The sequence below is a fragment of the Caretta caretta genome, chromosome 14 (assembly GCF_965140235.1).
Source record: "Caretta caretta isolate rCarCar2 chromosome 14, rCarCar1.hap1, whole genome shotgun sequence".
Classification (NCBI taxonomy): domain Eukaryota; kingdom Metazoa; phylum Chordata; order Testudines; family Cheloniidae; genus Caretta; species Caretta caretta.
The window spans coordinates 37,959,241-37,969,636 of record NC_134219.1 but is presented as its reverse complement, the minus strand read 5'-3'; the positions used below and the strand labels follow the sequence as shown (position 1 = coordinate 37,969,636).

General features: G+C 46.0%; 1 protein-coding gene across 1 annotated transcript; it reads left to right on the top strand.

Annotated features, from left to right (window-relative positions):
* The first annotated feature begins 1,718 nt into the window (after positions 1 to 1,718).
* LOC125621818 (olfactory receptor 6N1-like) lies at positions 1,719 to 2,701 on the top strand. The gene is given in 2 exon segments (XM_048819154.2): positions 1,719 to 2,648; positions 2,651 to 2,701. Coding segments are annotated over 2 exon segments (981 nt in total).
* Positions 2,702 to 10,396: the final 7,695 nt, after the last annotated feature.

Sequence of the window (10,396 nt, the reverse complement as noted above, 5' to 3'; positions counted from 1 at the left end):
AGCCTGATTACTGTCCAGCGTCCACTTTCTCTTCATCCTTTCTATACATTGGTGACCAAAATTGGACACAGTCTCCAGCTGAGGCCTAACCAGAGCCCAGCAGAGCGTTACTGTCACCTCCTGAGACTTGCATGCTATGCCTCTGTTAATGAAACCTAAAATTGCATTTGCTTTTTTTGAAACAGCATCACATTGCTGACTCATATTGAGGTTGTGATCCACCACAACTCCCAGATCTTTCTCAGAAGTGCTGCTGCCAAGCCAGTTATCCCCTATTCTGTATTTGTGCATTTGTTTCTTCATCCCTAAGTGAAAGCAGGTGGTAAGGGTGATATATGGACAGCTAGTTTCAGAAATGCCCACTAGATGGCAGCATATCTTGAATATTAATAAAGGTGTAAGTACATTATAACAGGCCATCACCTTGGACAGGCATCTTCCAAAAATGAAAGCTGGTGTTTGTTCATGATCTCAAATATTTTCCACATAGGATCATTAGACTTAAAAAAAGTTGCAATTCTACAAGTCCCGCTGAACAAGTCCCATTGGACATTGTTAGCTACAAAGCATTGGAGACACAAAATGAACCAAGTGGGAGAAAGGTTGAAGTGGGAGCATATTAAAAAGCATGAATGCTGAATACAAATATGAGGCAGCATTTACACTTTGTAAATCCAAGGGGAAGCTCATTTTCCAAAGGTTGATCAAATGCACTTGCTCATCCCTTCAGGTAACTGCAGGTCTCTTCACTGAGAAAATCCAGTTTCTGCAGAAAGAGGAGAGACAAGAACCTCAGCTGAGGAACCTACGTCCTGGTGGCCAAGCCCTGAGAAATAAGAGCTCATCACTTCAAGCTTGGGCTGTGCTGTGGTTACAGGTGAGCACCATCTTCCTGACTGCATTTCTATACCACCAGCAAACAGGGGCATGAATGTGCTTTGTGAATATTAGAGGGACAAGGTGGTGAGTTAATATCTGATATTGCACTAACTCTTGTTGGTGGAGGAGAGAAGCTTTTGAGCTACACAGAGCTCTTCTTCAGGTGAATATTAGCAGTTTTAGCCTCTCTTTCCCACAGCAGTGCCAGTCAGCATTCATAGCATCATTTCACAGAGATAGAGGCTGAGATCCACGTCTTGTGAGGAGAGCGGAGAAGTTATTCCTTCTCCTACAGGGCACTGAAATGCGGAATATACCAGGAAACATTCTTAGAATAATTTGCATTTATTCTAACAGAAGATCAATGCCTAAGGAAAATAGACTGCAGCGGATATCTCAGTTCAACATTTTAGCTGATGTATTTATTGATTTCTGACTTCTAAGTCATGGCATGATTCTGGCAGTTGCTGGAAGTGAAATACTGCATTTAAGCATCGTTGTTCAGCTTCAGTATGTCACTAGATGGGATACGACAGTAGATAAAGAGTCTGATCTGCATATCAGTACTTGGCTACGAAAGAGAAATGGCTTGTTATATTAGTCATTGCTCTGATACGGCATAGGGTTGTCTACATGGATACAAAAGATCTGTTCTTGAACTGTGACTCCTTGCACTTTGACTAAAGTCAACACTTAGCCTTAAAACTTCAGCTGGTAACCAGGAGGGGGAGGGGAGTTTCTGAATATTTATAGAATTAATTAACACTTGATTAGCTTTCAGCTCTTATGTTCTTCCAATTCAATTGCATAGTTTGCTTTATTATTCCTAGACTCAACCTATGGCAGACAGAAACCAGAGAAACCGAACGGCTGTCACAGAATTTATCCTCCTGGGATTCGGGGATGTCCCTGAACTGAAAATTCTTCTTTTCCTCATGTTCTTAGTGATCTACATGGCAACTATGTTCGGGAACATGCTCATCACTGCACTAGTTGTTGCTGATCAGCACCTTCACACCCCCATGTACTTCTTTCTGGGGAACTTGTCCTGCCTGGAGACCTGCTACACCTCGACCATCCTGCCCCGGATACTGGCCAGTCTCCTGACTGGGGACAAAACCATCTCATTCAGTGGCTGCATCACACAACTATATTTCTTTTGTGCTCTGGCGGCTACAGAATGCTGTCTCCTAGCAGCGATGTCTTATGATCGGTATTTAGCGATATGTAAACCCCTGCACTATTCAACTCTAATGAATAGCAGGTTTTGCCTCCAGTTGGCTGCTGGGTCATGGTTAAATGGTTGTTTGGCTACTGCAATCTTTGTATTATTCATGTCGCATTTAATATTCTGTGGCCCGGATGAAATTGACCATTTCTATTGTGATCTCATCCCATTGATAAAACTTTCCTGCAGTGACACATACCTGATCATATTGCTGGATTTCGTACTATCCTGTGTATTCACTCTACCTGCGTTTCTACTAACCCTGACGTCCTATGTGTGTATCATTGCTACCATCCTGAGAATCCCTTCCACCACAGGGAGGCAGAAGGCATTTACTACCTGCTCCTCTCACCTCATTGTGGTGACAATTTTCTATGGAACCCTAATGATTGTCTACATGCTACCGAAACATGAGACACTAAGCATCCTAAACAAAGTGCTCTCTCTTTCCTACACAGTCCTGACTCCTGCAGTAAATCCCCTCATCTACAGCCTGAGAAACAGAGATGTCAAGGAAGCCTTGAGCAAAGCAGTCAGTAAATATGTGGCTTTCACAAAAGCATGCAGAGATGCCTAGATAAGAACTTTGCCTAAATCAGCCAGGCAGCCTGAGGTTTTCACAGCTATCAGCCCCCAGTGAAATTGAGTTGAAAACCCCCATTAAAAATCTTATCACTAATGCATCTGACGAAGTGGGCTGTAGCTCATGAAAGCTTATGCTCAAATAAATTTGTCACTCTCTGAGGTACCACAAGTACTCCTGTTCTTTTTATGCAGGATGATGGTATTTTTGTCCACGGTCTTGGCTAAACAGTCACCCTATGTGAGGAGTGTGTACGGCATTTGAAAATGCATAGAGCTGACATTGTATAAGGCACAAAATCCACTAACGATCCAAGTAAATCCCTGTGTCTATTCCCTGTTCATTGTTTCTCAGTGTTCAATAATAAAGTTTTGTAATCTAATTCAGACAGTCAAATAGAAATAAAACACAATGTGTGGCATCATGTTTTTTGTTGCAGTTCTTAAGACCCTAAGGACACAATGGAAAATCCAGCCTGAACTCGGGTCCGTGTTGTCAATCTAAGTGGAAGGACCAGGGAGGGAGGTGGCCATTAACCATGTTTCCATCATGGAGTTTAACTGGGCACGAGGCAGAATGGAGACAATTTTAACAAATTTTTTATTTCCATAAAAAAGCCATTTTTGATCAAAATCATTTTTGTGTTTATATTAATTGTGATTATTGCCATCATACCCCTCTGCAAACCCACCTTCACTGCACTCCCACAGGCTGGAGGCAAACAGCCAGGCCCTCTGGACACTTCACCAGGAGCAGCTTCATTGCTCTTATCTGGGCTAAGCCCGGCTGGGACCAGCTCCGACAAAATACCAGCACCAGGCTCACCAGGCCCTTGGAGGCAGGGAGGTTGGGCAAACAAAGAGGTAGACTCACAAGCCAGGGGCACTGGGACTGCCCAGACCCAGCTGGGGGTTTGCCAGGGCACCCGTAGAACTGAGGCTGTTCCTGGGGGCGGGTCTGTCAACCGGACACCGAGGAGGGACTTGGCCTGTGGCCCTGCAGGACAGAAGCTGCTTTGCTGCTGCCAATGGTACAGAGCAGTTCAAAGGGAGGGAACGTGTTACACTGAGTGTCCCCAAAACTGACTGCAACGAGTGCCCGTCCCGAGGAGCCTAGTTCTCAGGGCACGGTGTCTAGTCAGTCCTAATTGCCTTAGACAGCTCTGCTGCATGCAGGGCCCTCTCCTCAGGGCATGTGTCAAGCTATGGTGAGAGGAAGCAGCTACCTCCTACCAATGGGCAGAACTCCTGTGAGGTCACAATGGGAGTGCTGGCTCAGACAGTGGGAGCACGTCAGGGCTTGGCCAGAGGCAGGGGACTGGTGAGAACAGAATCATAGAATAGAATCATAGAATATCAAGGTTGGAAGGGACCTCAGGAGGTCATCTAGTCCAACCCCTGCTCAAAGCAGGACCAATCCCCAATTTTTGCCCCAGATCCCTAAATGGCCCCCTCAAGGATTGAACTCACAACCCTGGGTTTAGCAGGCCAATGCTCAAACCACTGAGCTATCCCTCCCCCTCAGGACTTCACCACTGCGCAAAGGATTTTCCAAGGGCCCTAATGGAGTTACACACCCAAATCCCTGTGAAATGGGAGTTGGGCACTTAAGACCCTTAGACACCTCTGAGAATCTCAGCATGGAAAGCTGCTGGGATTCTGTTACGGTAGGTTCAATCTGTGCATTTCCCTTGGAAACAGAAATGCACTGGACTGATGCGGTACCCCTGCTAAACCTCTGAGAGCCGCTGCTGATGTTGTAGGTGCTGCTGTAGCCACCAATGTTGCAAACATGCTGTTGTACAATTTGGTTCTCAGTGGCTATAATTTGGAACAGCGCACAGCTAGCAATAGGTAAGAAATGTTCTCTAGGGTGACTAGAGATCAGAGGAATGGGAAAGTTGCAGCCCTGATGACCAATGGCCAAAGGATAGCAGCCAAAGTGGAAGGGCAAGAAAGGAGAAATGATGATGCCAAATGACTACCCGAGGGAAGAGGAAAGGGAAGTGAAGCTATATAACACTGTATAAGTGGTGAGGAAAGGGTCCTGAAGAGATAAGGGCCTCTATGCATGTAATGAACTGTGGATAGTAGCAGGTGTTGCGGAGTGAGAAGTGGGCAGTTTTCTAAATGATGGCCAGCAGGTGACAAGAGTCAAGAACTGGAAAGAGGCAGCTACAGAATAATCCATTAGAGGAGAGCAGAGTATCAGTCTGTCATGCTGTTAAATGACCACTAGATGGCAGCAGAGTAGTGGGAATGGGAGGGGATGTCAGAAATATTGACTAGTGACCAATAGATTTCAGTAGCCAACACAATAATGGGAAAATTATACTGTTAAATGTCAGAGGGGTAGCCGTGTTAGTCTGTATCCACAAAAACAATGAGGAGTCCGGTGGCCCCTTAAAAGCTAACAGATTTATTTGGGCATAAGCTTTTGTGGGTGAAATACCACTTATTCAGATGCATGGAGTGAAAATGACAGATCCAAGCATAAATATACTGGCACATGAAGAGAAGAGAGTTATCTTACAAGTGGAGAACCAGTGATGACAAGGCCAATTCAATCAGAGTGGATGTGGTCCACTCCCAATAATTGATGAGGAGGTGTCAATACCCAGAGAGGAAATTTGCTTTTGTAGTGAGCCAGCCACTCCCAGTCCTTGTTTAAGCCCAAATTAATGGTGTTAAATTTGGAAATGAATTGTAGCTCTGCAGTTTCTCATTGAAGTCTGTTTCTGGAGTTTTTTTGTTGCAGGATGGCTACTTTTAAATCTGTTATTGAATGTCTAGCAAGATTGAGGTGTTCTCCTACTGGCTTTTGTATGTTACCATTCCTGACGTCTGATTTGTGTCCATTTATTCTTTTACGTAGAGACTGACTGGTTTGGCCAATGTACATGGCAGAGGGGCATTTTTCGCACATGATGGCATAAATTACATTAATAGATATTCAGGTAAGTGAGCCCCTGATGGTGTGGCTGATGTGGTTGGATCTTATGATGGTGTTGCTAGAGTAGATATGGGGATAGAGTAGGCAACAGGGTTTGTTACAGGGATTGGTTCCTGGGCTGGTGTTTCTGTGGTGTGGTGTGTAGTTGCTGGTGAGTATTTGCTTCAGGTTGGGGGGCTTTCTGTAAGCGAGGACTGGCCTGTCCCCACGTTCTGTGAGAGTGAGGGATCGTTTTCCAGGAGACGTTGTAGATCGTTGATGATGAGCTGGAGAGGTTTTACCTGGGGGCTGTACGTGATGGCCAGTGGTGTTCTGTAATTTCCCTTGTTGGGTCTGTCTTGTAGTTGGTGACTTCTGGGTACCCGTCTCACTCTGTCAGTCTGTTTCTTCACTTCCCCAGGTGGGTATTGCCAGAAGTGAAATACAGCATTTAAGCATCATTGTTAAGCTCCAGTATGTCACTAGATGGGGTATGATAGTAGATAAAGAAATGGTCTGATCTGTCATGTCAGTACTCATCTACCAGAGGAATGGGCTATGGTTACAGTAGTTATTGCTCTGATCACGGCAGAGGGAGGTCTACATGGGTACCAATATCCTGTTCTCAAAGTGAGACTCCTGGCACTTGCTCTGAATTCTACATTTAGCCTTAAAATCAGCCTGTAACCAGAAGAGGAAGGGGAGTTTCTGAATATTTATGCAATTAATCTAGGAGACTTGATTGACTTTTGACTCTATGTTCTTCCAATTAAATTGAACAGTTTCTTTTATTATTCCAAGACTCATCCCATGGCAGACAGAAACTGGAGAAACCAAATGGCTGTCACAGAATTTATCCTTCTGGGATTTGGGGATCTTCCTGACCTGCAAATTCTTCTCTTCCTGATGTTCCTAGTGATCTACATGGCAACCTGGGCCAGGAACACCCTCATTGTGGTGCTCATTGTGACTGATTGGCACCTTCACAGCCCCATGTACTTCTTCCTGGGGAACTTGTCCTGCTTCGAGACCTGATACACCTCGACCATCCTGCCTAGGTTGCTGGCCAGTCCCCTGACTGGGGACAAAACCATCTCAGTCAGTGGCGTTATCACTCAACTGTATTTCTCTCATTCTCTGGTGGCTACAGAATGCTATCTCTTAGCAGTGATGTCTTATGATTGGTATTTAGCAATATGTAAACCCTGCACTATTCAACTCATGAATACCAAGTCTTGCCTCCAGTTGGCTGCTGGGTCCTGGTTAAATGATTGTTTGGCTACTACCAACTTTGTCTTATTCCTATCACAGTTAATATTCTGTGCCCCGAATGAAAATGACCATTTCTATTGTGATGCCATCCTGTTTATGGAATTCTCATGAAGTGACACACACTGGTTAGTATTGTTCCATTTCATACTATCCTGTGTATTCACCCTGCCTCCATTCCTACTAACCCTGACATCCTATGCGTGTATCATTGCCACCATCCTGAGAATCCCTTCCACCACCAGGAGGCAGAAGGCATTTGAAAATGCACAGAGCTGACATTGGTAAGGCACAAAATCCACTATCAGAGTAAATCCCGATGTATATCAAAGAATCATAGAATATTAGGGGTGGAAGAGATGTCAGGTCATCTAGTCCAACCCCCTGCTCAAAGCAGGACCAACACCAACTAAATCATCCCAGCCAGGGCTTGGTCAAGCCAGGCCTTAAAAACTTCTAAGGAAGGCGATTCCACCATCTCCCTAGGTAACCCATTCCAGTGCTTTACCACTCTCCTCGTAAAATAGTATTTCCTAGTATCCAACCTAGACCTCCCCCACTGCAACTTGAGACCACTGCTTCTTGTTCTGTCATCTGCCACCACTGAGAACAGCCGAGCTCCATCCTCTTTGGAACCTCCCCTTCAGGTAATTGAAGGCTGCTATCAAATCCCCCCTCACTCTTCTCTTCTCTTCTGCAGACTAAATAACCCCAGTTCCCTCAGCCGCTCCTCGTAAGTCATGTGCCCCAGCCCCCTACTCATTTTTGTTGCCCTTGGTTGGACTCTCTCCAATTTGTCCACATCCCTTCTACAGTGGGAGGACCCAAACTGGACGCAATACTCCAGGTGTGGCCTCACCAGTGCCAAATAGAGGAGAATAATCACTTCCCTCGATCTGCTTGCAGCGCTCCTACTAATGCAGCCCAATATGCCTTTGACCTTCTTGGCAACAAGGGCACAATGCTGACTCATATCCAGCTTCTCATCCACTATAATCCTCAGGTCCTTTTCTGCAGAACTGCCGCTTAACCAGTCAGTCTCCAGCCTGTAGCAGAGCATGGGATTCTTCCTTCCTAAGTGCAGGACTCTGCACTTGTCCTTGTTGAACCTCATCAGATTTCTTTTGGCCCAATCCTCCAATTTGTCTCGGTAACACTGGACCCTATCCCTACCCTCCAGCATACCTACCTCTCCCCACAGCTTAGTGTCATCTGTGAACTTGCTGAGGGTGCAATTCATCCCACCATCCACATCATTAATAAAGAGGTTGAACAAAACCGGCCCCAGGACCGACCTCTGGGGCACTCCCCTTGACCCCTGTTCATTGTTTCTCTGTTAGATAATAAAGTCTTGTCATCAAATTTAGACAGTCTAATACAAATAAAACACAATGGATGACGTGTTGGTCCCGACAGATCATTTCTTATGCCCCTAAAGACACAGTGGAGAATCCAGGAAGAGCTCAGGCCAGTGTTGTCCATCTAAGTGAAAAGACCAGGGAGGGAAGTTGCCATAACTATGTTCCCATCATACAGTTTCGAAGAGGTGGAGTGGAGACAATTTTTGATCAATTTTTATTTTAATAAAAAAGCCATTTTTGATCAGAATTAATGTTTGGACAATGAAAATACTAACTCCTGGTGCAGCATAGATGGGGACGTAAGCCTGGGAACTATGCCACCCCTGAAATTGTGCTTATTGCCATCCTCACCATATCCCCCTGCAAACCAGCTACCACCATTGCACTAACATACGCCGGATGCAAACAGCCAGGCCCCAGCAATGACCTCTTGACACTTCACCAGGAACAGCTTCATCGCTCTTATCTAGGCTAAGCCCAGCTGTGACCAGCTCCAGCAAAGCACCAGCATCGGGCTCACAGGACCCTTGGAGGCAGGGGGGTTGGGCAGACAAAGAGATAGACTCACAAACCAGGGCCACTGGGACTGTCCAGACCCAGCTGGGGGTTTGCTAAGGCACACGTAGAACGCAGGACATTTCTGGGGTTGGGTCTGTCAAACAGCCAGCGAGGAGGGACTTGGCCTGTGGCCCTCAGGGCAGCAGCTGCTCTGCCGCCACCAACTGCACAGAGCAGTTCAAAGGGAGGGGACCTGTTACAATGAGTGTCCCCAAAACTGACTGTAACAAGTGCCCATCCCGAGAGGGCTAGTTCTCAGGGCACCATGTCCAGCCAGCCTTAGGTACCACAGACAACTCATCTCCACGCAGGGTCCCCTCCTCAGGGAATGAGGCAACCTATGGTGAGAGGAAGTGGCTACCACCTACCAATGGACAGAACTCCTGTCATGCCAAAATGGCAGTGCTGGCTCAGTCAGTGGGAGCACGTCAGGGCTTGGCCAGAGGCAGGGGAGCTGGGCACCGGTGAGCCCGGTAGAATTTCAGCACTGCAGAAAGGATTTTCCAAGGGACCGAATGGAGTTAGGCACCCACATCCCTGTGAAATGGCAGTTGAATGCTGAACTCCCTTATCAGGGGGTAGCTATGTTAGCCTGTATCCACAAAAACATTGAGTCTTTAAGGTACCACCGGACTCCTCATTGTTTAACTCCCTTCGACGCCTCTGAGAATCTCAGCCTGGAGAGCCAGTGAGATTCTGTTATGGTCGGTTCAATCTATGCATTTCCATTGGAAACAGACACCACAGCAACAGAAATGCACTGGACTGATGGGAAACCCCTGCGAAACCTTTGAGAGCGTCCACTGTTGGGTGTGCTGTTGTAGCCAGTAATGTTCCATTCAAGCTGTTCTACGATTTGGTTCTCTGTGGCTCTAATTTGGAACAGCGCACACCTAGCAGTAGGTAAGAAATGAGGAAAGATGTGATTATGCCCTGTAGGGTCACTAGAGGGCAGGGGAATGAAAATGTGCAGCCATGCTGACCAATGGCCAATGGATAGCAGTCAAAGCAGAAGGGCAAGAAAGGAGAAGTTTTGTTGCCAAATGACCATCACAGGGAAGTGGAAAGGGAGGTGAAGCTGTATAATGGCATATAAGTGGTGACGAATGGACCTCTAGGTATGAAATGATAGTAGCAGATGTTGAGGAATGAGAAAGGGGCTGTTATACAGGCAGTCCTTGGACTTAAGACACAATTGGTTCCTGAAAATCACATCTTAAGTCAAATCGTCCTAACTTGGAACCGAGAGTTGTAAAGTCGAAACCAGCATTGTAAAGTGGATTTTATATTTCAATTTATAAATGTCATAAGTGCCCTTTGTCTTAACTCAAAGGTCATAAAGTCGAGGACTGCCTGCACGAAATAATGGCCAGCATGTGACAAGAGTCAAGAACTGGAAAGAGGCAGCTATAGCAAGAAGAATCCACTAGAAGAGAGCAGAATAACAGGCCGTCATGCTGGGAAATGAACACTAGATTGCAGCAGAGTAGAGGAAATGAGGGGAGTGGGGGGTTGCAGAAATATTGACTAATGACCAATAGATTTGAGTAGCCAACACAATAATGGACAAGTTATACTGTAAAGTGG